Source organism: Triticum urartu, chromosome 1A (genome assembly GCF_056163025.1).
Source record: "Triticum urartu cultivar PI428250 chromosome 1A, HENAU_Tu73, whole genome shotgun sequence".
Lineage (NCBI taxonomy): Eukaryota > Viridiplantae > Streptophyta > Magnoliopsida > Poales > Poaceae > Triticum > Triticum urartu.
In genome coordinates, this window is record NC_141873.1 from 404,436,107 (window position 1) to 404,463,157 (window position 27,051).

The 27,051-nt window shown below is 41.5% G+C and overlaps 2 protein-coding genes across 3 annotated transcripts; one reads left to right on the plus strand and one right to left on the minus strand.

Moving 5' to 3' along the window:
* Positions 1-8,649: 8,649 nt before the first annotated feature.
* On the minus strand, positions 8,650-12,467 carry LOC125530381 (chaperone protein dnaJ 49). Its single transcript, XM_048694786.2, has 3 exons — positions 12,325-12,467; positions 9,939-11,164; positions 8,650-9,136 (listed from the first exon to the last, which is right to left on the minus strand). Exon 2 carries the CDS (start codon positions 11,104-11,106, stop codon positions 10,006-10,008), a length of 1,101 nt encoding a protein of 366 aa, XP_048550743.2. The 5' UTR covers positions 11,107-11,164; positions 12,325-12,467; the 3' UTR covers positions 8,650-9,136; positions 9,939-10,005.
* A 141-nt stretch (positions 12,468-12,608) lies between these two features.
* Positions 12,609-17,216, plus strand: LOC125532314 (serine/arginine-rich splicing factor SR30). 2 transcript variants are annotated; one of them, XR_015603358.1, is made up of 14 exons: positions 12,609-12,740; positions 13,165-13,256; positions 13,864-13,929; positions 14,709-14,783; positions 14,882-14,981; positions 15,063-15,109; positions 15,178-15,235; positions 15,375-15,424; positions 15,513-15,569; positions 15,700-15,809; positions 16,098-16,267; positions 16,688-16,718; positions 16,791-16,859; positions 16,946-17,216. XR_015603358.1 is itself a non-coding variant. In XM_087522900.1 (13 exons), the coding sequence occupies exons 2-13, from the start codon at positions 13,170-13,172 to the stop codon at positions 16,958-16,960; spliced, it is 765 nt and encodes a 254-aa protein (XP_087379026.1). In that variant the 5' UTR covers positions 12,609-12,740; positions 13,165-13,169; the 3' UTR covers positions 16,961-17,216. The 2 variants fall into 2 exon arrangements, 1 of the variants encoding a protein (XP_087379026.1); XM_087522900.1 differs by lacking the exon at positions 16,098-16,267.
* The last annotated feature ends 9,835 nt before the right edge of the window (positions 17,217-27,051 follow it).

Sequence of the window (27,051 nt, forward strand, 5' to 3'; positions counted from 1 at the left end):
TCTCGGAGGCATCTGAGGGTTTAGAAAAGATGAGATATAAGAATAGAGGGGGTCTAAAGAGAAAACACTACCCATATGCACATGAGGCAAAAGCAAACAATTCACTTCAATCAATCAAACAAAGGCATACAATCGATCTAACTATCATAAAAGTGCTCGGACTACTATATTTACATGGTGGACTACTACTACTGACGAGGTGGTCTACTAGAAATATTCTACGGTCGTTGACTCCATGATATCTGCTCCAGCTTCATCAACATAGTCATCATCGCTACTATCTACTTCCGAGTCGGTGCCATCGATGATGATGTAGTCTTCCGGGCTAATTTCCTGAGGTTCTTCATCTTCATCTACTGGCGTAGGGTCTCCCATAAATATTTCAATCTTCTTGATCAGGTCGTCATTCTTCTCCACCAATACTTCAATTTCCTCTTCATAATCTTCATGTGTAGCCTTGAGTTCTTCCTCCAGTTCCTTGATTCTAGTCTTAGCCTTCTTCAGATCTATCATGTCGGCGCACATCTGGTTCTCCTGTCGTCGAATGTGCTGGTTTAACTCCTGGATAAAAGCTGCGATTGATCTATCCTTCCTGGTGCTAATCATCTCCCAGTGTTCATCTCGGCGCCCACAAATCTGGTAGATAGTATCCTTGAGATCCTTGTGGTAGACTTCTCCAATGCGTCCCATGGCGATGTGAGCTGCCATGCTCTTTCCTAGACTCCAAGTTGGTGCATCAAAAGAAAACTCTATGGGCTCAGTGACTGGCATGAACGTCCTTCCTGGAACTTGAACTTGGATCATCCAGCGCTCTTCTTCAGGTAAAGTGGCGTTGTAGGTTCCGGTGAAGCTTGGTACTCCTATGTTCAGGCATCTAGTGACTTCCTTCAAGTGGCGTCCAAAGGGTGTATCTTCATCCGGTTGTGTGAACTGGTTCCTTTTATCCGCCATCCTAAAGAGTAGAAAAGATGAGAAGTCAGAAGAGGAGAGAGTGAAAAGTGATCTAGGTCTTTTAGCTTAGTGGTTGTGTCCTATAGTCAACCTGGCTCTGATACCATCTCTGTAGCGATCAGACCTCAAACAGTCTGATCTCTGTGCTCTGGTGTCATCCCTGGATCAGTAATGCTGACACCACACAGTACTTGGAGGATTTATAGCAGAGTAGCAATCACACACTTATTACATCGAGTGTCTCAAAAGAGAACTTATTACAATAAGTATGGTTTAAGGCCATCTAATAATGATAACAGCGGAAGGCTTGGAAGATAAGTGAGTCCATCAACTCCAACGGCATCACTGAGTATAGGACCACGACCTAAAATCCCTTAATCGTCATCTGAAAATTCTGCAACATTAACGTTGCAGCCCGAAACGGGTCAGCACATGGAATATGCTGGCAATGTAACACATAGAGAGTATTGGAATGAAACGGCTATACTATATGCATATTTGGCTGGTGGAAAGCTCTATGGTTACAGTTTTATGTAAAGCCAATTTTTCCCTACTTCAAAGGAATAAAATTTAATTACTATCAGGGTAGTTGTTAAACGTTGAGAATGGTTGACAGCATTCTCAATCCCAATTAAGCATCATCACTAAACATAACCCAACAAGATTAATTTAGAGTAACATGTTGAGATTCACATGATAATCCAAGTACTAGATACTCAAGATGTCCATAACCGGGGACACGGCTAACCATGATTAGTTTATTACACTCTGCAGAGGTTTGCGCACTTTTCCCCACAAGACTCGATCGCCTCCGTTTGGTTTCTCGCACTACAGGGTGTTTGAGAAGACGGATGACCGAGACATAGTCTTTCAGAAGCGCTAGCACCTTACGATCGGGTAGACCGTACCACCTACATCCCCTACATCTGCTAGTCTACCACTGTAAGAGTTCGCACGACTTAATCAACTATGCTAGAGCCCATAATAGCTTGTGGCTGCACACGGAAGTTTCTAGTATGAATAGTCTCATGATCCCTTTGAGCCTGGGTGGCGGTCCAAAAGAAAACAGGCAAGTCCTGGAATACCCAGGTGCCTCAATCCACCCAGATGTGTGTTTAAGTTGCCACCTTAGATAAACCATTAATTAACAATCTCACATCTGTCATGGATTGCACTCACCCAATCCATGTCTACTAGCATAGCATGGCATAATAAGCAAACATAGAAGTAACTCCCCAAGGTTTGATAATAAACAGGTAATAGGTACTATCTCATCTACTTCCCATCCCGCAGTTTAATTAGATCCTGATCATGCAATGTGTGAGGATTGATCTAATGCAATAAAACTGGGTAGTAGAAAAGGTATGATCAAAGTGTTACTTGCCTTGCTGATGATCCGCGAAACCTAACGATTCGAAGTAACAGGCGGCGCACTCCAGGTATTCTATCGCAGACAAACAAACAAGCATACAATAAGTACTCATCTAATGCACGGGTAAAACTCAAATGAGATATCTAACCAGAAGGTTCAACTTAAGAACTCCGGTTGGCAAAAAGAATCAAATCGAACGAAGCAACGCAAATCAAACGGCGAAAGAAAACAACTTCGTTCTATTAATCTGGATCTAGGGCAAATTTTACAGTAACAAAAACTTGTTTAAGTTGGTTAAACGGATAGAGGGTTTCGAGACGAATCCCTAGGCGCTTGAATCGCCTGATTCCGATAAACGAGCGAAAAGTTAAACTAAAACGAAAATCGGATCAGGAATCGCGATCAAAAAAATCGTGGATTTAATCTGAGAAAAAGAAAAACGACGAACGCCGATTTTTTTCGGCATGGAAAACGAGGCGCGACGAACCTCGGGCGGCGGGATCGTCGGCGGCGGCGGTGGCTCCGGCGGCATGCGCGGATCGAGGCGGGGCTGATGGGCTGGGGCGGCTCGGGGCGGCGCTATTTAAAGGCTGCCCCCGGGCGGTGTCCCGCTCGGGTACGGCCCGAAGTCGGTTCGTTTTTTTAGTTATTCCGCTCGGAAGAAAAATAAAAAGAAATACTAAACGAACTCCAAAAATTCTGAAATAAATTTTCACGGGCTTCTAAAATCAAGCCGCATAAGGTGAAAATTTATTTGGGCCCTAAATGCAATTTTGAAAAACGCACTTTTTTCCTAAATTTAAATAAAACACTGAAAAACTCTGAAATAAAATCTTATTTGATTTTATTATTAAATCCTCAATATTTCTTTATTTTGGGAAAGTCATTTTATTACCTCTCTCATATTTTTGTAGTAGAAATAATTGATGATAAAATAAATAAAATCAAATGATCCTGTTCTCAAAATTTGAGAGAGCTCAAATATGAAAATAACGAAATGCCCAACTCTCTCCGTGGGTCACTGAGTTGCGTAGAATTTCTAGGATCAACCAAAATGCAAAATAAAATATGATATGCATGATGCTCTAATGTATAACATTCCAAATTGAAAATTTGGGATGTTACATACTTGACCATGACGAACCTACAAACTACGAGGAAGCGATGATGAGCCCAGATTCCGCGAAATGGCTTGAGGCCATGAAATCTGAGATAGGATCCATGTATGAGAACAAAGTGTGGACTTTGGTTGACTTTCCCGATGATCGGTAAGCCATAGAGAATAAGTGGATCTTCAAAAAGAAGACTGACGCTGACGGTAATATTACTGTCTACAAAGCTTGACTTGTTGCGAAAGGTTTTCGACAAGTTCAAGGAGTTGACTACGACGAGACCTTCTCATCTGTAGAGATGCTTAAGTCTGTCCGAATCATGTTAGCAATTGCCGCATTTTATGATTATGAAATTTGGCAAATGGATGTCAAACCTGCATTCCTTAAAGGATATCTCAAAGAAGAGTTGTATATGATGCAACCAGAAGGTTTTGTCGATCCTAAAGGTGCTAACAAAGTGTGCAAGCTCCAGCGATCCATTTATGGACTGGTGCAAGCCTCTCGGAGTTGGAATATACGCTTTGATAGTGTGATCAAAGCATACGGTTTTATACAGACCTTTGGAGAAGCCTCTATTTACAAGAAAGTGACTGGGAGTTCCGTAGCATTTCTGATATTATATGTGGATGACATATTGTTGATCGGAAATGATACTGAATTTCTGAATAGCATAAAAGGATACTTGAATAAGAATTTTTCAATGAAATACCTCGGTGAAGCTGCTTATATATTGGGCATCAAGATCTATAGAGATAGATCAAGACGCTTAATTGGACTTTCACAAAGCACATACCTTGATAAAGTTTTGAAGAAGTTCAAAATGGATCAATCAAAGAAAGGGTTCTTGCCTGTTTTACAAGGTGTGAAGTTGAGTCAGACTCAATGCCCGACCGCTACAGAAGATAGAGAGAAAATGAAAGTCATTCCCTATACCTCAGCCATAGGTTCTATCATGTATGCAATGTTGTGTACCAGACTTGATGTGTGCCTTGCTATTAGTTTAGCAGGGAGGTACCAAAGTAATCCTAGAGTGGATCACTGGACAACGGTCAAGAACATCCTGAAATACCTGAAAAGGACTAAGGATATGTTTCTCGTTTATGGAGGCGACAAAGAGCTCGCCATAAACGGTTACGTCGATGCAAGCTTTGACACTGATCCGAATGACTCTAAGTCACAAACCGGATATGCATTTTTATTGAATGGTGGAGCTATCAGTTGGTGCAGTTCTAAGCAAAGTGTCATGGCGGGATCTACGTGTGAAGTGGAATACATAGCTGCTTCGGAAGCAGCAAATGAAGGAGTCTGGATGAAGGAGTTCATATCAGATCTAGGTGTAATACCTAGTGCATCGGCCCCAATGAAAATCTTTTATGACAATACTGGTGCAATTGCCTTGGCAAAGGAATCCAGATTTCACAAGAGAACCAAGCACATCAAGAGACGCTTCAATTCTATCCGTGATCAAGTCAAGGAGGGAGACACAGAGATTTGCAAGATACATACGGATCTGAATGTTGCAGACCCTTGCTAGTTTTGATAATAGTGGTAATAGCAATAGTAATTGTAACAATGATAGCAACAATTTTGTAGCAAGTGTAATAGTAACAACAACAGTAGTAACTTAGCAAAAGGAATATGTAGGAAATTCATAGGCATTGGATCAGTGAATTCGTTGGATGATATTCATCATATAACAGCCATAACCTAGGGCGATACGACACTAGCTCCAGTTCATAAATATAATGTAGGCATGTATTCCGTAAATAGTCATACATGCTTAGGTAAAGAACTTGCATGGCATCTTTTGTCCTACCCTCCCATGGCAGCGGGGTTCATAAGGAAACTAAGGGATATTAAGGCCTCCTTTTAATAGAGAACCGGAACAAACCATTAGCACATAATGAATACATGAACTCCTCAAACTACGGCCATCATCGGAAAGTATCCCAAATACTGTCACTCTGGGGTTTACGGATCATAACACGTAATAGGTGACTATAACTTGTAAGATCAGAACTAGAACATAGATATAATGGTGATAACATAAACGGTTCAGATCTGAAATCATGGCACCCGGGCCCAAAGTGACAAGCATTAAGCATGGCAAAGTCATAGCAACATCAATCTCAGAACATAATGGATACTAGGGATCAAGCCCTAACAAAACTAACTCGATTACATGATGAATCTCATCCAACTCCCTCACCGACCAGCGAGCCTACGAAGGAATTACTCACTCCTGGTAGGGAGCATCATGGAATTGGATATGGAGAAGGGCTGGCGATGATGAAGATCAAAGATCCTCCTCTCTGGAGCTCCAGATGGACTCCAGATCTGGCCTCCCGATGAAGAACAGGAGGCGGTGACGGCTCCGTCTCGTGAAACGTGATAATTCTTCCTCACCGATTTTTTTTCTTCAAAAATAGGATTTTATAGCGTCGGCGATAGGGTCAGCCGGGCCACCAGGTGGGCACAACCCACCTAGGCGCGCCAGGAGGGTGAGCGCGCCCTGGTGGGCTGTGCTCCCCCAGGGACCCCCCCTTTGGTGGTTCTTGGCTCTAGTATTTTTCTTTTATTCTGAAATAAATCTCCAAAGAGTTTCGTTCCATTCCGAGAACTTTTATTTCTGCACAAAAACAACACCATGATAGTTCTGCTGAAAACAACGTCAGTCCGGGTTAGTTTCATTCAAATCATGCAAATTAGAGTCCAAAACAAGAGCAAAAGCGTTAGGAAAAGTAGATACGTCAGAGACGTATCAAACCCTATGCATAGATTACCCCTATGTCATGATCCGCAAGTTGAATACAAAAACATATATCAAGTCAATCAATAGAACACCCTATTTTCACCACGGGTATCCACAACCAAGACATGCATCAAGTGTTCTCAAGTCCAAAAAGTATTCAATCCGATAATAGTGAAACCTCAAAGGTAAAACCTCAATTCATCACAACAATATAGAGAGGGAGAAACACAATACGATCCAACTATATTAACAAAGCTCATGGTACATCAAGATCGTGCCAAATCAAGAACACGAGAGAGAGAGAGAGAGAGATCAAACACATAGCTACCGGTAGATACCCTCAGCCCCGAGGGTGAACTACTCCCTCCTCATCAGAGACCGCCAGGATGATGAAGATGACCTCTGGTGATGATTTCCCCCTCTAGCAGGGTGCCGAAACAGGGCTCCGATAGAGATCGCTTTAATACAAAGGCTTGCGGCGGCGGAACAACTCACCTAGGTCAAGTTTCTAGTTTTTTAAAATTTATAGGAATTTTTTGTTTCGGTTTCATGTCAGGGGGGCACGAGGGAGTGACAAGCCTGCTCCACGCGCCCTGGGGGGGAGGGCGCGCCCCCCAGGCTTGTCGCTTCCTCGTGAGGCTTCTGGTCCTTCCTCGAAGCTTCGAGGGTCTCTTACTCTCTTTTGGTCCATAAAAAGTCATCGTAATTTCCAGTCCATTTCGAAAACTTTTATTTCTGCATGAAAAACAACACCACAGTGGTTCTGCTAAAAACATGGCATGCATACTTCATAAATTATAATACGTTGAAGGAGTATCAGTGCGCTGCTTGTGAGACACTTGTTGCAACCTAGAAGTTTTGTGATTTTGTTTAGGTTCATTTTTTTCAACCGGAACACCAGAAACATAAAAGAACTATAACCCCCCCCCCCCCCCCCCCCCCACACACACACACAAAAAAAAAAAGCAGAAACCAAAAATAAACCAACAACCGGAAGCACAACCGTGCTTTTCAATTTTTTTTGATAGCACACCTATGTTTTTTCTTCACTTTTCAGGAAGCATAACTCTGCTTCACGTGAAAGCACAACTATGTTCTTTCATATAGTGTGCTTCACACGAGGAAAACAAAGGAATTTTTGAGAAAGCTTAAAAAAACCCAAGCAAAATTCAAAGCCCAGTCAAACGCAAAAACACGTGTAGAAAAAACCGTGCCCCCATACGATACAATGTATGTGTTCACTACCAGTTGATCTGCCGAATATTACTGATTAATTGGCCATGCGAATATTTAAGAACTAAACGCAGTGGCAGATAATATATTTTTTCAATTTTTTGACCATTGAACATTTTGTGATATACGCTGAACAATTTTTAAATACACATTAAACATTTTTGTGATATATGTTGAACAATTTTTAATACACACTGAACATTTTGTGATATACGCTGAACAAATTTTAAATACACATTGAACATTTTGGTGATATATGTTGAACAACTTTTAAATACACATTGAACATTTTGGTGATATATGTTGAACAATTTTTAAACACACATTGAACATTTTGTGATATATGCTGAACATTTTTACAGTGCACATTGAACTTTTTCATAAATATATGATGACCATTTTCTTAAAGTACGATGAACATTTCTTAATACACGGTGAACTTTTTATATAACACACAAAAAAGAGAAGGAAAAACATAAAAGAAAAAACCAAAAAAAAGAAAGGAAAAAGAAACAAAAAACAAAAAAACACTGAAAACCGCACAATACGTTGAAAAACCGTAAGAAAAAAATCCACAAAACAAAAACGAAAAAAAACCAAAGGAAACATAGAAGGAAGCAGCAGCGAAACGAAGAGCAGGCGAATCCTGTTCGTGGGCTGGCCCAAGCGGAGGTCGCCTGAGCGAAGGCACGACCGACGTAACCATTTTATCTCTTAAACCGTGTGTCCAAATCTTGAACCGTTTTTACCGTTGGATTTCTCGCGTCGAGGTCTTCAAAAGGTTTTGAAGAACTTTTTTTCACAAAAAAACCGAACCAGGAGCATGTTTTTTTTTCCTTTTCGGAAGCCGTTTCCGAGAGGCACGACCGTGCCTCCCGTGGAAGCAAAAACGTGCCTCTCACAAAAAAAAAAGAAAACACATTTTTTTTTCGTTTCTGAGGGGCACGCCCGTGCCCGCACGGAAGCAAAACCGTGCCTCTCGTGAAAAATATAAATCCTCAACATAGTAGTACAATATAGAAGCAGGTCCTGACAGTCAACCATGACAAAATCAAGTTCAAGTAGTGCCCCTGTTTAAAATCAAGTTCAAGTAGTGCCCCTGTTTTTCAGCTTCTGGATACATAAATCCTGAGGAAACGCACAACGCTAGCTCGACATCCAGCCGTCCAGATTAAAGGAAATCAATTTCAACAGAACAAGCATCAAACTCGGCGAAGCGACACCAGGGGTTTCACGTTTTATAATTTTTATTTCAAAAGGTCCACAGTTCACGTTTTCTAATTTTCATTTCAAGGGGTTTACAATTGTTCAGAAGGAACAGCAGCTACAACCAACCCAGGGAATTTCAACTCAACAGTGGTTTCAGGCAGTACAATGACGATCTCATGATCGCTAGCCATCTTTCAGAGTCGTATATGTACACAATTTTGCACTCAGCAACTATAGGCGGCCCCAGCATGATAATCTGCACAAAATTTTGCACTCGCAGGTGTAGAATGGTAATTGCTCCAGAAGAATGACAGGCTGATGAACCCAAGATCACGCCTGATTGAACTCCACCATGTACACGCTAGCTAGCCAGCCATCAAAGCTTCTTCATGTAGCCGACAATTTACTGGTTCTTAATATGTCATCGAAACGTTATAAAAGGTAGGGCACCAGACAAACTAGAAATATATTGCTCATCCTTTTCCATAAAATCTTGCCATGTCACACCTGCATCAACAAATAAAGTGCATGAGAACACCAAACAAAGTCCTATGTGAACACATATTCTAGCTCCAGATAAGACGTCAAGCTTTAGCTGCTTGTCAGATATCACATTAGAGATGACCAGATCCTGAATAAAACGATCAATATATAGTACCCCAAAAGTAGTTGATTACACATGTAAACTCAAAATGAACTGCTAAGCTTTCATGTTCCGTGTCCTAGCTATATGCACCAACTAACTCATGCAAAATTTACTGATACATCGAAATGTGGCTTCTATGCATAAACTTGAGAGCTTCTTTTCAATTCCCTTCAACTATTATTTTCCCAAGGACTGAAACATCATGTCATAAAATAGCACATTTTACGATTTTGTATCTGGTGGAGACACTGAGGCCCTGTTTGGTTCAGCTTTTATCGCCGGATTCCGCTGCCGCGCAGCAGAATCTGAACCAAAGGGCGAACCCAGCAGAATCCGATTCCAGAAATTCGCTGCCAAAATCTGAACCAAAAACGGAAGCAGCCCAGGACGTGCTTTCCAAAATCTGATTCCGCTGCGGGCCAAAATCTGAAAAGGTTGTATCAGCTGGTTTGCCAAATGACCTACATCTTTTTCAAATCAGATTTTCCACAACTGTTTTTTCACAGCAGATTTTTCACAGCTGCTTTTAGAAATCCACAGCCGAACCAAACAGGGCTTGAATGCCCTTACTGAGAAACAGGGAAATGTCAACTTACACTTAAATCAGAATATACACGATGCAACCATACAGTTCGATTGAAATGAACATAAGACAGGTTATACCTTCAAAGAGAGTGAACTTCTGCAAGACCGCAATGGAGACAACAAACTAATCACCATGTGGGCACTATTATGCCACATCAAGGCTCCGTAGCTTGTCACAGTGAGGCGTAGGGTAGTCATTGGCCCATTTACGCCGATGGAGTTCCACACGACAGTTTCTTCCTAGCATAGTCTTATAATCTCTGAAAACGTGATCCTCGAGGTTATCTCTAGAAGGACTTCCATGTGGAAACTGCTGATCAAAATCTTGTTTGCTGACAAAGTACTCCACCCCATGCTTATCAGTGACTTTTGAAATGGGGAAGTTGTATGTCTTGTGCAGGGCATATTGAGGCTGCTGCACTGGAATGAATGCAAACAAGACAAAAAGTAATACGACCGACAGGTGCATCAATACTGTTAAGTTTATGAACGACCCACCCTGTACAGGATGCTCCCTTCTCTGTTGCTCCTGCCTACCTGCTTCTCTTGTTCTGTAGACATTGTGACCACGGAATGAATTATCACGAGTACCATAGAAGAAAGACCTGAATATCTCATCTGGATCTAAATCTTCTTCATAATTATAGAAGCCATTTCTTGTTTGCCTCCTTCGCCTAGCAGTTCTCTGCCTCATGACATTGGAATATTGGTCGTTAAACTCATGCCCCTCAAGGGTGCCTGTCTGATCATAGGTCTTCCGTGACTGATCATTGCCTAGGCACTTGAAAGCCTTGCTGAGCATCTTGAATGCATCCTCTGCCCCAGGAGCTTTGTTCTTGTCAGGATGAATTTTCAGTGACAGCCTCCTGTAGGCCTTCCTAATCTCCTCCAAGGAGCAAGTCCTCTCCACTCCAAGAATTGCATAGTAGTCTTTGTTCTTCCTGATATCACGGATAACTCTAACATTCTCCTCAGTGTAACCTTTATCAACATTAGAAGGACCAACAAATTCTTTTGGCGTTTTTAGGTTTTCATGGCCTCTTCTGGTCTTGTCCTGGCAAGCAGTACCATTCAGATTCAGGGGATCAAACTTCTTGGTTGAGGTCAACAAATCAACAATTGGAAGGCTGGGATCCAATCTTTGGGCAATTCGGATAAATTTGTCTGCTTGCTGTCTATCTCCAGATGCTAGCGCAGTCTGTGCAAGCTTGACAGACCTCAAGGCCTCATCTTTGTTCCCCTCCATGACTTAAGTCAATCGTTTCCCGCTGGATTATATATAGGCAGGGCGCTAAACTGATGCCCTGTGAAACAAGAGTAGATTAGATCTCAGAAGAATTTAATAAGTTTTTAGTGCGACTAACAAACTATGGATTCATAAGATAATGAACTGTATGAAAATGGTATATAATTCAAGAAATAGATCAGCATCGGGAATTAGTTGATGTAAACAAATAGCCCAACTAAGAATTAGCAAACTCCTGGGAGCTCTCAAAACCAGAAAATCCTGTACAATATCATTATGAGCAGAGTTAGATAAAACCAAAACTAAACAGATTGTCGCGCTCATCAATTACGCAAACAAACTACATAAGTTGAGCGAATTTTCTTGATGTCATAAACAATTTTAGCATGGAAAAAACCCATTGATCAAACATTGCCATTCCAACATAGCACTGACCTACACAAACTGGTGGAAGGAACCAAACAAGCAACGGACACAGTACATAGCTCAACCTTGATCTCTCCATGGAGATCCCAAGGACGCAAACCACATCCTTTTTTCTGGGTCTTTAGCGCAGTTCACGTGGGGTTGTGTTATGGAAATGTTTTCCTGAGCTCCATCTACTTTTAGCCCCCTTGATTTGTTGTTTGTTTTTGTTCTGCTTTGGGCCTGTAGCAATCGTAAACTGACAGCCTCGGCGACAGCGTGTGGCGTGAGTGTGTAGGGCTGTTATGCATGGCCGGTGTGGCTTTATTAATCTACATAAAGCCAGGCTCCGCTCGTCAAAAATAGGCTCAACCTAAGAACTTCTAGGCATTCAACAACTCAAGTAATCAGCAAGCAATCTGGCCGAGAAGGTCCAAACCTGCATACATGGCCGCTCTGCTGCCCAAAGCTCCTAAGCAAGACCAATTAAATCCTGCCCGTTCTAGAATTTGGGCTAGAGGAACTGTCAGATACTATTGAACTACAAAATCCTATGCCTGATCGATCCAAATTAGCCACCGACTAGGAAAAGCAAGATCCTGACTAAACAAGAACCGTGCGTACACGAATCAGCCGACCCTACGTACCGCCGCAATTCTCGCAAACCCTAGGCCGCACAGCGTCGCAATCAGGAGGAGCAGAAGAGTCCAAGGTGCCGCGAGTACCTGTGCTCGCGGCGACAGGGATCGAGGCAAAAAACTAACAGGTTGAGATTCTGGATTAATCTGATAGCGATCGACCGGAAGTTCTTACCGGGAGGGGATAGGAAGCAAGCCGGCACGGCGAGGAGACTCGCGCCACCACCGTCCGACGGGGGAGACCAGGAGAGGAAGAAGGGGATGGGCGGAGGTGGCACTTTTCCGCGGAACCCCTCAGGTTTTACCGCTTCTCACGATCCCCACCACCGAGCGGACGGCTTCTGACTGGGGCTGGTTGGCGGTGGCTGGGGCCCGCCCAAAGCCCAGAAGTTAAATCCACGACTGGTCTATGCGGCACGGATCGTAAAGCACGCGACCCCCCTCACTGCCTCACCCCACCTTTCATATCGGCCGCCGCTCCCCCCCGAAGCTTCTCGATCCCTCCCCGCGCTTCCGTTTCCGTTTCCGTTTCGTGGCCGTCGTCTCCCCCCTCGCCGCGGCGGCGGAGTCGCCCGCACTCGCTGCGCTCAGGTCAGTCGAACCCTACTTCTCCCCCGCTGGTTACGTATCCGCTCCCGCTCCCGCTCCCGCTCCTCCCTCCTGATCGCTGCTGCTCTTGCGTCCTCATTTTCTCCCTCTCTCTCCGCGCGGTAACGGCGTCCTGTTTTTGTTCGGGTTCAGCGGTAGAGCTATCGTCTTCGCCGCAGTTGTGATCTTAGTGGTTTCGGAGAGGTGAGATGCAGTGCTTGTTCGGTCTCTTGTTTAGTTAGTTTCTTTTTTGCTCGAGCAACTGGGGCAATTTTTTTTCCTTGACGAAATGGGTTGGAAATTTCTCTTGATTGATTCCCGAACTTGGGTTGCCACTTCTGCTATTTGATTTCCGCCGAAAATTTTGCTTAAGTTCGTGCGAGCTACTTAGCTATTTGCTGATCTGATTCTTTTCCCTTTCTTGCAGGAACGATGAGCCGACGCAACGGCCGCACCATCTACGTGGGCAATCTTCCCGAGGACATCCGCGAGAGGGAAATTGAGGATCTCTTCTACAAGGTTAGGTTCTAAATAGTTTGGGTTCGTTCACCTGTACCTTGCCTTGGTGCTTCAATTCTGTTAAGAAATTGCCAGTTCAGTTGTAAGGTGGTCGGCATTATGTTCTGATATCAGCTTAAATTGTATACCTTGCATTAGCAGTTACACATGGAGGTTATAAATAAATTCATAAAAAAAATATGAACCGATGTATTAGGTTAAGTGTTGTTAAATTGTAAGACATATGCATGTTTTTTCATTTTTCTTGTAACATGGACTATTGAGAGTGTTTGCGGTTGTGTGCACACTGGACAAGATAGTTTGATATTGTAACGTCAGTCGGTATGTACTCTCAGTCTCTCACTGTATCACTGTGACGTAATAAAAAAAACTGGTGTTCAGTGTGAATTCCACGATGTCAAATTTTCAGTTCTATTCTCCACCAAAAATAACCAGTTATATTTCACCTTAACCTAAATGGCATCTCTTGAGTTTGTCATCCTATGTGGGTATTGCAAGAGGATTTGCAGAAAGCAAGCCAACTAGGTGTCACAATATGATAAAAAGTTTCTGTTTAGGGAAGCATTCCTGCATGTCAATTTAATCTTCTATTACTTTGCTTCTGCAGTACGGTCCTATTGTCGATATCGATCTGAAAATTCCTCCAAGGCCTCCTGTTTATGCTTTTGTCGAGGTAATGTGCTTTGGTCATTGTTTTGTTAGAATATTTATTCTTGCTCACTACTAGTATGTATTCGTATTTCGTAGTATAAATTATTTTTCTGTAAGGTTGTCTGGGTGACAAATTTGAGATGAGTTACGTTAAAATATACTTTGATATGATTTTTTAGAAAATCAGATTAGCATATAGTAGGTCAGTTTTCTCTCTCGAGTTACGTCAAAAGTGCTATAAGACAATATCTTGAAAAAAAGAAGTCTTTTGAGCTTTAGGACATGTTGATTTTGCTCTCTGGCTTATAGAATACTAAAACAAGATGATTCCATCCCATCCCTAGAAGCCACTTAAAGCGTAACCCCTTGTAATTTGTCCTGTTTTCCCCCCTTAATTTGCATTTGGAGTGCAACAACCAAAATGTTCTTTGTCCTGTACTCTGTAAAACTGTTACAACAAAATCATGTTGTCCTATAAGACTCAACAACTGGTAGTATAGTTACATGGTTATACCTCCTTTTAAGAGGATACCCTGAAACCCTCATTGGCACATTGTGCAAAACAGCATGCTTTCATACAGAATCTAACCAATAGAATGCATTCCCTCCGTAAAGAAATATAAGTGCGTTTGGATCACTAATTTAGTTATCTAAACGCTCTTATATTTCTTTACAGAGGGAGTATCAGTTTTTCTGAATGTTCTATTAAAAAATATTTTTCAAAATCATTCCGAACTAAAATTCTTTCTGTATAGCACACCTATGACTATGAGTCTAACACCAAAGTGGAGCTTTTTGCAGTTTGAAGACCCACGTGATGCTGATGATGCAATTTATGGCCGTGATGGATACGACTTTGATGGCTACAAATTGCGGGTTGGTGGAACTTGTATGAATATTCTTTTCGTTTTCTGAGAGACGAAGGAAACATCTTAGATCTTTCTTATGAAGTTTACTTTTTATCCACTATCCAGGTGGAGTTAGCTCATGGGGGAAAAGGCCCTTCTTTTGATCGACCAAACAGCTATACTAGTTCTGGACGTCGTGGTGCACTTAGGCGTTCTGATTACCGCGGTTTGTATTTTTAACTTTATAAGCCTCACAAATTTGATGGTGAAATCCCCTATTCTTATTATCTCTATGCATGGATCGCAGTTATTGTTACCGGATTACCTTCTTCAGCATCATGGCAAGATCTCAAGGTTTGGATGTGAATGTAAGTTCTTGAAGTTCATGCTTCAGGATTCTTAAATTTACTTTCATTTTTCAGGATCATATGCGGCGAGCTGGTGATGTCTGTTTCTCTGATGTTTACCCTGAGGCTGGAGGTTAGTAATGATCAGTTTTCAGTTCGTATTTTGTTCTTCAATGAGTGTTGGTGGGGCTAGTTGTTTAGATATCTGACCTGCCTAGTTCATTCAAACTGTATTATCTTTTAGAAGCCTCATTACCTTTTCCGTGTTACAGCAATTACTGGAATAGTTGAGTATACCAACTACGAAGACATGAAACATGCGGTAAGATATGTTAAACACTTCTCTACGCGCATACATGTGCATACATTTTGATGAACATATATGCTTACTAGTTATTTTTATCTTGTAGATAAGGAAGCTTGATGATTCAGAGTTCCGTAATGCATTTTCACGCGCATATATCAGGGTATGGCTGTTTCTTTTTTGCTCTCCCCTTCTCTTAACCATACTGAATCATATATCTACATATTCGTCCCACATGCCCACCTCACTGAATTGAAGATTTCCATGCTCTAATCTACCTGTGTTGCTAATAGGTGAGGGAGTACAATGCTAGGCGTAGCCGCTCTTACTCGAGAAGTAGAAGCCGAAGCTGCTCTTACTCGAGAAGCAGAAGTCACAGTTATAGCAGGAGCAGGAGTCCAAGGTATAGTTTAGTTTGTTCATACTCAAATCAGTCCATGTTGACAACCTGTTAAAGCAAGGAAAAGGGCTGTTAACAAGAATAAAAATGACCTGCAAAATAAGAACAAGAAATAGAAGTGGCCTGTGATATTGAACTTCTGGAATCCCATTCTGGTTTGCTTTTTGGCTTCTGTTTCCTGATGCATTGTTTTTCGGCATGGCCTTTTGAGTTTCCCCTGTCTGACTATTGAACATGTGTGCATAACGGGATAGCTGTCCATCTTTGAAGATTTTCCCTTCTCTTTACTAGATCTGGACCGTGCGACTGTCTGGGGATTGCATTGGTAGGATATTGGCACGTTCAGAATCAAAGGATGGTTTTGGGCGTTGGATAGTTCTGCTGGATTGTGATTGTATGGCAAGTGGAGTACAACCAGCGATAGGAGGGCTGGCACTAAACATAATGGAGTGGATTCTGTGGTATATTTGTATTACTGTTGACTTGAGCACTTATATTCTCAAATATGCACTCTGCCCTGGTCTCATATATAAACCTTGGCTTTAATGCTAGATTTTGTTTTTGAAGTACACATCTTTGTGAAAGAGAAAAAGAGAAGAGGTTTTACCTGTTGGATCAAAACCATCAACCCATACTGTCTACATTTTCATTCAAACACCTGTAGTTTTGACTCCTTGAAAAATAAAGGCTTGTAATTTTCAAATTTATTTTGTGGTGCAAAAGGCATGAGCGGCGGAGCAAGGGTGAGAGAATCTGCCCAAATGCTCACCCGTATATTGTATTGCTCCCGTGTGCATAGGTTAGGTGTAGACATATTGTGATCAAACCATAGGAGTGCAAATACTAAGTGACAATTTGTTGGTTTTTGGAATATTTTGTAGGTCATCATCAAGATCCCTATCACCTGCCGCTGTAAGTCTTTGAAGGGTACACATTCTTCTATCATGTAATTCCTTCAATATCATGATTCAAGTTTTTTTGCAGCCTGCGCGTGACAAGTCTGCGAGCAGGAGCCCCGTCAGGAGCAGAAGTTTACCCCGTTCTCAGTCTCCTGTATGCCGCCAACTCCATATCTTTTCGCTCATAAACATTTGTAAGCTTTATAGAACTGTATTTATTCGATTCCTTATTCCTTGCAGGTGAAATCTGAGTGAAGCCAGATGCACTTGAAGTCAGAAAGAAAAACATATCAGGATTAGTCGGATTAGGACAATATAATATGGATTGTGGGTGCTCTGTCCCAAGAAGTACCATTGCTATTCCTTGGAAGGAAAAACGTCAACTTTGTGGTTTGAGATCAATGTAGGAGTCTGGTGTTGTTTTACTTCTGCACTTCAGTTGCAAGAACGTAAAATCGTGAAGTCATGGCTTTAACTTTAGTATGCTATAGTTTCGTGTCGAATAACTTAATGCTGCAGCAGAGTTTACATATGGTGTTCTGTGATCTACTTCGGCTTACATCAGTAATGTAGGGGTGCAAACGGGTACCCTTTAGGGTGTTCTCTGGTCCTCTTTAGTTCAACCAAATGAACTAAATTTTCAGGAGTATCCGTGGATACCTTAGGGCCACAAATTTGCATCCCATCAGTAACGACCTCGAGGAGGTCTTTGCAGCGGCCATTAGACCCGACGTGACGCTATTTGCTATTTGCGGTGCTGTGAAATGGTGTGAACTGACCGCCTCTCCGTCTATCATTGCTGCGTCCCTCCTGTGGATAGTTGATTGCACGATCATTGGTGTGTGCTGTTGTGGCCTTTATGGGCACAAGACGTTGCCTGGGTGTTGCATGATCTATGTTCCCTTTTGGTGCTCCAATAGTGCGTGGCCCCCTTTTGCCTGCTTGGATGTCTCTTCCTGTGAAGACAGAAGAGACGAACGTATGTTCTTCTGGTCGCATTCAAGTATGTGCCTATCTAGGTGGCTGGGGGAGCAGGGCTGGACAGTTAGCCCATGTATGACTATGATTTGGCAGTGATATAGCAGACTTGGCTCTGCCTTGGCTAGAGAGAAAGAGTGAAAGGGAGAGTGTACGACAAACTGGACCTAACGAAAATGAAAATTCGTTGTGAAAATATACATGGGCGTCTGTGAAATTCTTTGTCAAAATATACAGGGGGGGGGGGGGGGGGGGGGTCTCTAAGTGATACCACAACCCAACTCCTTATTCTCTTCTTCTCCCTGTTGTCATTTGACATTTTATTGTTATTTTGGATTCACTCATTGCGAACGGTGCCATTTGAAACGCGGGGGGAGGAAAGATGCAAGAATGCGAAAGTGCAGGAGTTAGGTGTCATGTCTAGTGGAATCATATCGGAATGTAAACATAAGAATTATACACCATAAATGTTTGGCTGCTCTAGAAACAATTGTGGGAAACTATCTCTTGAAAAAGAGAAAAGAAGAGAGATGAAGAGACAAGTTGCGCTAGACTTCTCAAAGGAAGTGAAAAACATGTCCTGAACAAAATTTATAATAGAATCTTCCAAAGAGTGGAGAAATGAAGGAGTTCTCCAAGCCAATCATACAATCGAAACGACACCATGGGAAATATTTCTATCGGATTTGTTTCCTACGAAATTCCCGTGAAAATCTTTCTAAACATGGCATAAAATAGAGTACATCTTATACTCGCTACCAAAGAGGAGTTCACAGGGATTGTTTACATATATACTCCGGGCATTGGCTTAGAGAGCCGTTGGTCATAGAAAAAACTAATATGTACTTTATTTGGCAAAGAGAGAGTTTAATTGCCGTTGGTCATAGAAAAAACTAATATGTACTTTATTTGGCAAAGAGAGAGTTTAATTGCAGTAATGTTGGCTAAGTATCATGCCCCCTCCGTTTCATATTAAGTATCGCTGATTTAGTACAATTTTAAACTAAATAAGTGACACTTAATATGGAACGGAGGGAGTAGTGTACTAAATCAGCGACACTTTTAATATAGAACGGAGGGAGTAGTAATGCTGGAAACACAAATACGTCGTTGGGTTTGTTGTGCTTTTTGCGAAGTTAAAGGGAATTTTGTATTCGGTAAACATTCGCGTCTGCATTCGTTTGTCCATATTCGCTATTTATTCATTTCTGGTACTTACCTACTTCTATATTCATTTTCAAGATTTATGTATTCGTTACACTTCCGCTGATAAATAGTGAGACAAATGTAATGACAGCAATTGAGGGGCCTGTTTGGTCCTGTCAAAAGAAGATATACTGCCAACTGTTTGGTCCTATCAATAGAAGATGGCAACGTCAGATGGGAGTCCACTATAGCCGTTGATGTGGTTCTTGTGCTCAGTTGCTGTCGACAGCCATATGGACCGGTGTGAAGCTAGATGAGGGGTATTGCTTCTCTTCGTGGACAAGCTCTTCATGTGATGTGTGCTCTTCCGTGTACTTCCAATTGCCATTAACACATCAACCACTTTTTCATGCTCTACCTTGTGCTTTTTGGGGGAGAGAGATCATGGTATGTCTTATCTAATTCCTGGACCAAAGAAAACTATTATTCAGGGCTGGTAAGGCCTCTCTGATTCATGGGATTCATAGGAACACATGAATATGAAAAGGCTGGAGTCCACTATAGCCGTTGATGTGGTTCTTAAGCGTGTACTAGTATAGTAAAACTATATAAATTAGCCCAAAAGTATTTGATACGTGGCATAGAAACATTGAGTTGTAGCAAGAATTTTAAGTGAATGTAAATCCTTCCTGTAAAAAAGTAGACAGAGTGCAAAGTATTCATAAAATACAGTATGAAACACACAACATATACATTTGAAGGTCTTTAATCCTCTAAAGATCTAAATCTATGATAAATTGGCTTCTACCCATTGTTTTAAAAATGAACCGACACCGTGTATTGTTTTTAAGGTGTAGTGGTCTTTTAGTAAAAAAAGGAGAAATATTCAAGAAATGGTGCATAAACTAGGGATCACACACCTAACCATGAGGCAAGGCACACTCAAGGCTCATTAACAAACTAGGCTAACAATACTTTGTAGTTTATTAATGGTTTACAACTAATATTACATGTATTTATATGATGTGAGGTCAAAAATTTGAAAAATTTATCTTAACTGTATTCCGTTTTTTGTCACAATGAATCATTGAACCGACGGTCCGATCAATAAAAACCTGAACCGACAGCCTCACCTATTTGGTTGCCGATTTGGTTTTTAAACTATGCTTCGACCCTATGCATGGAGTACTCATAGTTAGGACCGGACAAGGCTCTGTTAGACCCGAGAGAATCAAGCTTTGATTGGACGAAAAGAGAATGGTTGTGTTTCCAACTCAAGATCAAACCTCATGCTTAACGCAATGTGTGTCTTAGACCTTCTATAATGTAGGTGCTAACACGGGTGCCTCAATAAGAAGATAACAGTTTTATTTATGACATTGGTTTGCACGAGTAATCGGGAAGGGGGTGTAGAAGCAAACTTTGGCTTCCAATGCTAGCCGGTGCTTATGAGAGATAAATGTTATTCTGATTTCACGAATACTACAATCGATTCAGACACCATTTAAGAACATGTGTGAAGCACATGCTAGGTATATTTATTTTGAGATCCAATTATATTACTACATGTTCTTCTCTCCAGGGAGTGAGAATGGTCTTCTAATCCGTGTTTGCACAACTCTTAACATCATATTCCTCTTTTGGGTGGTTTGTTGTTGCCTTTTTATTAACCTAGCGTATGTCAATCTACTAGGGTAATGCAATTATATTTTAAAATAGAGTAATAGTAGATCTATAGGGAAACAATTACGGATTTAACAGGTTTCGTTACGTGGAGGATTAGGATTGGAGGGCCCCGCCCCTCTGAAATTAGCCAGGGGGGGTATTTGGAAGCTTTTGTAAAACGAGCATAGATCACCCGTAGGTCTAGAATTATCGTTTGAGATACTATTGTGCACATGTGTGATTGTAATACCGTGTGCCATTCTATTACTACATGTTCTTCTCCCTAGGTAGCGAGAATGGTCTTCTAATCCGTGTTTGCACAACTCTTAACATCATATTCCTCTTTTGGATTGCTTGTTGTTGCCTTTTTATTAACCTAGCGCGTGTCAATCTGCTAGGGTGATGCAATTATGTTTTGAATAGAGTAATGCTAGAGCTATAAGTAAACATTTGCAGATTTAACAGGTTTGGTTACATGGAGGGTTAGGATTGAAGCCAGGGCAGAGGGAGGGGGCCCACCCCTTTGAAATTAGCAAGGGGGGGGTAATAGTGCCTGAAGTTTATGATTTGCTTGTTATACCAATGGATTTCACAAGGTTTCTGTTGAGTTTTGTGTGCTGAAGTTTTTAACTTTTGGGTGAGATCACGGTGGATGAAGAAATAAGGAGCGGCAAGACCCTAAGCTTGGGGATATCCAAGGCACCCTCAAGGTAATATTCAAGGAGAACCAAGCATCTAAGTTTGTTCATCACATGATATGAGATTTGTTTGGAGCGTCTTCTATCATCGCAGTCTTTGCTTTGTTTGCCTTTTAGTTTGCCACAATCATTGTTTGCCGCACACACCTTTTGAGAGGGACACACATTTATTCGTGATTTGTTAGAATACTCTATGTGCTTCACTTATATCTTTTGAGCTAGGTTGTTGCTCTAGTCCTTCACTTATATCTTTTAGAGCATGGCGGTGGTTATATTTTAAAAAAATAGTTGCACTCTCATGCTTCACTCATATTTTTGAGAGTCTAATAAATAGTAATGAAAATATGCACATATTATGAAATTGGTCCTGATATGATAGATATTCAAGAGGGACATATTAAAAACTTTCATGTAGATCACTGAATATGATAAGTTTGATTCCTTGCAATAGGTTTCCGATATTGAGATGGTAATATGTGGGAGGTACTAGTGAATGATTGTGGTTTAGTAAGAATATTGGTGTTAAGGTTTGTGATTCTCAAAGAATGCACGTATAGTCTCTAGTTATGCTAAGAAGTTGGAGTGTGATTTATTATTGAGTGTCTTACTTTGTGTGAGGGTCGGGGTGCCGATGGTTAATGATGTCTACTACACAACTTTATTCTTGTAGACACGTGTTGGGCCTCCAAGCGCAGAGTTTTGTAGGACAGTAGCACTTTTCCGTCAAGTGGATGACCTAAGGTTTATCAATTCGTGAGAGGTGTAGGATGAAGATGGTCTCTCAAACAACCATGCAACCAAATAATAAAAAGTCTCTTGTGTCCCCAACACACCAAATACAATGGTAATTTGTATAGGTGCACTAGTTCGGCGAAGAAATCGTGATAAAAGTGTAGTATTGAGGGTAGAAATATACTTTTATAATCTGAATAAATAAAAACAGCAAGGTAGTAAATAGTAAACGGGCACAAAAACAGTATTGCAATGCTTGATAATGAAGCCTAGGGTCCGTACTTTCTCTAGTGCAATCTCTCAACAATGCTAATATAATTGGATCATATAACCGTCCCTCTACGTGCAACGAAGAATCACTCCAAAGTTCCTATCTAGCGGAGAACATAAGACGGAATTGTTTGTAGGGTACGAAAGCACCTCAAAGCTATTCTTTCCGATCAATCTATCCTAGAGTTTGTACTAAAATAACACGAAGCTATTCTTTTCGATCGATCTAACCAAGAGTTCGTACTGAAATGACACCAAAGCAAATTCAGATTCATAATAGTCAATCCAACACAAAGAACTTCAAAGAGTGCCCCAAGATTTCTACAGGAGAAACAAAGACAAGAACGTGCATCAACCCCTATGCATAGATTACCCCAATGTCACCTCGGGAATCCGCGGGTTGAGTGCCAAAACATATATCAAGTGAATCAATACGATACCCCATTGTCACCATGAGTATTCAATTGCGAGACATATATCAAGTGTTCTCAAATCCATAGAAGTATTCAATCTGATAACAACGAAATCTCAAAGGGAAAAACTCAATTCATCACAACAAGATAGAGGGGGGAAACACCATATGATTCGACTATATTAACAAAGCCCGTGATACATCAAGATCGTGACATCTCAAGAACGCGCGAGAGAGAGAGATTAAACACATATCTACTGGTACAAACCCTCAGCCCCGAGGGTGGACTACTCCCTCCTCATCGTGGTGGCCGCTAGGATGATGAAGATGGCCACTGGAGATGATTCTCCCCTCCGGCAGGGTGCCGGAATAGGGTCTAGATTGGTTTTCGGTGGCTACAGAGCCTTGCGGCGGTGAAACTTCTGATCTAGGGTTACTTTTGATGCTTTCTCTATTTATAGGATTTTTGGCGTTGGTTTCACGCTAAGATGGGCTTCGAGGTGAGCACAATCCACCGGGGCAAGCCAGGCCCACCAAGCGCGCCCTGGTGGGTTGTGCCCTCCTCATGGCTCTTCTGGCCCTCCCACGAAGCTTCGGGGGTCTCTTTTGTTCCAAACAAAATCATTAACAAGTTTCAGCTCATTTAGAGAACTTTCATTTCTGCACAAAAAACAACACCACGGTAGTTCTGCTCAAAACAGCGTCAGTCTGGGTTAGTTCCATGCAAATCATATCAAAACCATATAAAATTGTTGTAAACATGGCATGAATACTTCATAAATTATAGATATGTTGGAGACGTATCAACATCCCCAAGCTTAATTCCTACTCGTCCTCGAGTAGGTAAATGATAAAAGAAATAATTTATGAAGTGTGAATGCTAGCAAAGTGCATAAGTTTGATAGATAATTTCAATCACTTTTCCTAGCATCATAACAACAACTCTTTCTCATAAAACTTATCATGATAAAGTAGCAATTTAAAACAAAATTTTTGTTGTGGAATGCTACCTATCATATTCATCATATACTCTTTTCTTTTGTAGCATGGACATTTGGACTTGAATGATTCAAAGTAATAGTCTATAATTTGACACGAGGACATCAATACTCAAGCGTATCACCAAGAAACCATGTCTTTCGAAATATCAACGCTAAATAAGTTATCCCTAGCCCATCATGCTCAATCATTGATCCATTCATGAAATACACTCGCATATTAACTACACCCAATGCTCAAGTATGATCATAGTGCCCCCTAGTTGGTGCTTTATAAGAGAATATGGAGACTCAAATTAAAAATAAAAATTGCATAAAGTAAAAGAAAGGCCCTTCGCAGAGGGAAGTAGGTATTTGTAGAGGTGATAGAGCTCAACACGAAAATTGAGAGATAAAAATATTTTGAGAGGCATACTTTTCCCACCAACAAAAACGACTTAGAGCTCCCAACACTTTCCATGCTAGATATATCATAGGCGGTTCCCAAACAGAAAATAAAGTTTATTCCTTTTTCCACCATACTTTCACTTTCCATGGCTAACCATATCCATGGGTGCCCTCCATACCAACACTTTCCAAGGAATTTATTATTTGACAACATAAAGTAAATTCATTTTTCATTTCGGGACTGGGCATCCCTAATACCTTTGCTTTACTCTCGTGCAATGACAAGTGAATAAACACTCATCGTGAGAATAACACATCTAGCATGGAAAATATTGTCCACCCCTCACCGCCTCGCGAGTGGTACGAGCACACAAAAAAGAAATTTATTTTGAAAATTAGAGATGGCACATACAAATTTGCTTAGAACGGAAAAAGAATACCGCATATAGGTAGGTACAGTGGACTCATGTGGCAAAACTGGTTTAAAGGATTTTGTATGCACAAGTAGTGATCATACTTAGTGCAAAATGAAGGCTAGCAAAAGATTGAGAAGCGACCAACCAAGAAATGAATAATCTCATAAGAGAGCATTGAGCATAATTAACACCGAATAATGCACCACAAGTAGGATGTAATTTCATTGCACAACTATTGACTTTCGTGCTTGCATAGGGAATCACATGAAGGAAATATGCCCTAGAGGCAATAATAAAGTTGTTATTTATATTTCCTTATATCATGATAAATGTTTATTATTCATGCTAGAATTGTATTAACGGGAAACTTAGTACATGTGTGAATACATAGACAAACTGAGTGTCACTAGTATGCCTCTACTTGACTAGCTCGTTAATCAAAGATGGTTAAGTTTCCTAACCATAGACATGAGTTGTCATTTGATTAACGGGATCACATCATTTAGAGAATTATGTGATTGACTTGACCCATCCGTTAGCTTAGCATGATGATCGTTTAGTTTGTTGCTATTGCTTTCTTCATAACTTATACATGTTCCTATGACTATGAGATTATGCAACTCCCGAATACCGGAGGAACACTTAGTGTGCTATCAAATGTCACAATGTAACTGGGTTACTATAAAGATGCTCTACAGGTGTCTCCGATGGTGTTTGTTGAGTTGGCATAGATCGAGATTAGGATTTGTTACTCCGATTGTCGGAGAGGTATCTTTGGGCCCTCTCGGTAATGCTCATCACTATAAGCCTTGCAAGCAATGTGACTAATGAGTTAGTTACGGGATGATACATTACGGAACGAGTAAAGAGACTTGCCGATAACGAGATTGAAATAGGTATTGAGATACCGACGATCAAATCTCGGGCAAGTAACATATCAAAGACAAAGGGAACAACGTATACTGTTATGCGGTTTGACCGATAAAGATCTCCGTAGAATATGTAGGAACCAATATGAGCATCCAGGTTCCGCTATTGGTTATTGACCGGAGATGAGTCTCGGTCATGTCTACATAGTTCTCGAACCCGTAGTGTCGTGGAATTGTCACGGCAGATGTCCTCTTGCAAGGACTTAGTCGTGGAGCCATCGCAACTAGGAAGTTTAAAGGGGTTAATCGAGACAAAGGACACGAGAGGTTTATACTAGTTCAGCCCCTTACGGTGAAGGAAGGCTTACGTCTAGTTGGGTTGGTATTGCTTGAGGTTTCGATGACCAGGGAGCGAGATACGCTATGCCTGGCTCTCGATGAGTTGTTTTCTGCCGTAAGCCGCCAGCGGGTCGTCCCCTTATATACACGGGTTGACGCCCTGCGGCCTACAGAGTCCCGGCCGGCTCATAGACAGTCTCCGGCTCGGTGACTAGTTAATTCTACCTTATGATACAAGTCATGCCATCATGGCGGTTTACCACTATGGGCCTTAAGTCGCCTGTGGGCTTTAGACCCTTTATTGAACCGCCATCTTCATGCTTGATCTTGGGCTTCTTCTGATGAGTCCTTATTTGCGTAACCCGGCCCCTCCTGGGCGGCTTACACAAATAGTTATATCCCCAACATTAGGCCCCAGATTGATTTGAACCGGTTCATGTCAATCTTAAAATACCTTAAGAAAACAAGCCTTCAGTCTTCTTGTCTGCGCAAAGGTTTTAACCCGCCATGACGTCATCTTCTGGATCCGCGTTAACCCGTCGTGACATCATCTTCAATTAAATTCATATTTTTTACTCCATCATATCTTCCAACGGATCTTTGCCTTTACTGACCATTCCGAAAAACGAGGCGTCGGGGTCGCTGGATAATGATGTTCGGTCCCCTCGTTTCTCGCGCTGTCTCAGTCGGCCCTTCCTTATAAATAGGTGTGACCTAGGTCTTTCCCATTCTCCTTCCTCGGCCGTCTTCCTCCTTGCACTGTTTCTCTGCCGCTTGAGCTCTGCCGCCGCCGCAGATTTCCTCGTCTTCTCCAACTCAGGCCGCTGCATCAACCTGACTTGACCAGAGAAACGCGACGGAACCCTGAAACAGCTCTGCATCCATAAGTCCTTTTCCTTCCCTGCTTTTAGATCTGCATTGCGGCCTCCCGATTTCGTCGGTGTTCATCGCCGCCCGTTGCAAACCCTTGATAGTTTTCCTCTTCAGTGCTCCTTTTTGATCTTTAGACAGTTAGAACTACTGCGGTGGCTGTTCCGCACCCATCTCGAATAGAAATAGATCTCATTTCCCTTGTTTAAAGGCCTCTTTCGAGTGTATGAACTTCTCTGCACTGGTTTTAGGTCTAGAAATTTTTCTTTTCAGAACGATCGTTTGATCCAAAATAATAGCTGCAACTTGTGAAACCTGTTTGTTCCACACTTAGCCAAAAAACGGCATCTGTCGACTCTGTTTCAGCCATAGTAGTTCATGTGACCGGTTTAAGATAATACTGACTGTCAGCACTGCCTGCTTTTGGCGACTTAAGACAATTTTCATCATCTTTAATACTTGCATCTGTTTAAACATTATCACACAACCACCTGTATGTCATTAGGCCCCTACTTAAGCCGCCATCTCAGACAACCTAATAATACTTATTCTCCGGGTTATAATAA

What these genes read in the sequence shown, in the direction of transcription:
- LOC125530381 (XM_048694786.2), bottom strand. Translation starts at nt 11,106, where the DNA reads ATGGAGGGGAACAAAGATGAGGCCTTGAGGTCTGTCAAGCTTGCACAG.
- LOC125532314 (XM_087522900.1), top strand. Translation starts at nt 13,170, where the DNA reads ATGAGCCGACGCAACGGCCGCACCATCTACGTGGGCAATCTTCCCGAG. An exon ending in TTGAGGATCTCTTCTACAAG is followed by an intron (nt 13,257 to 13,863) that starts GTTAGGTTCTAA and finishes TTGCTTCTGCAG; the next exon opens with TACGGTCCTATTGTCGATAT. An exon ending in TAGGCGTTCTGATTACCGCG is followed by an intron (nt 14,982 to 15,062) that starts GTTTGTATTTTT and finishes CATGGATCGCAG; the next exon opens with TTATTGTTACCGGATTACCT.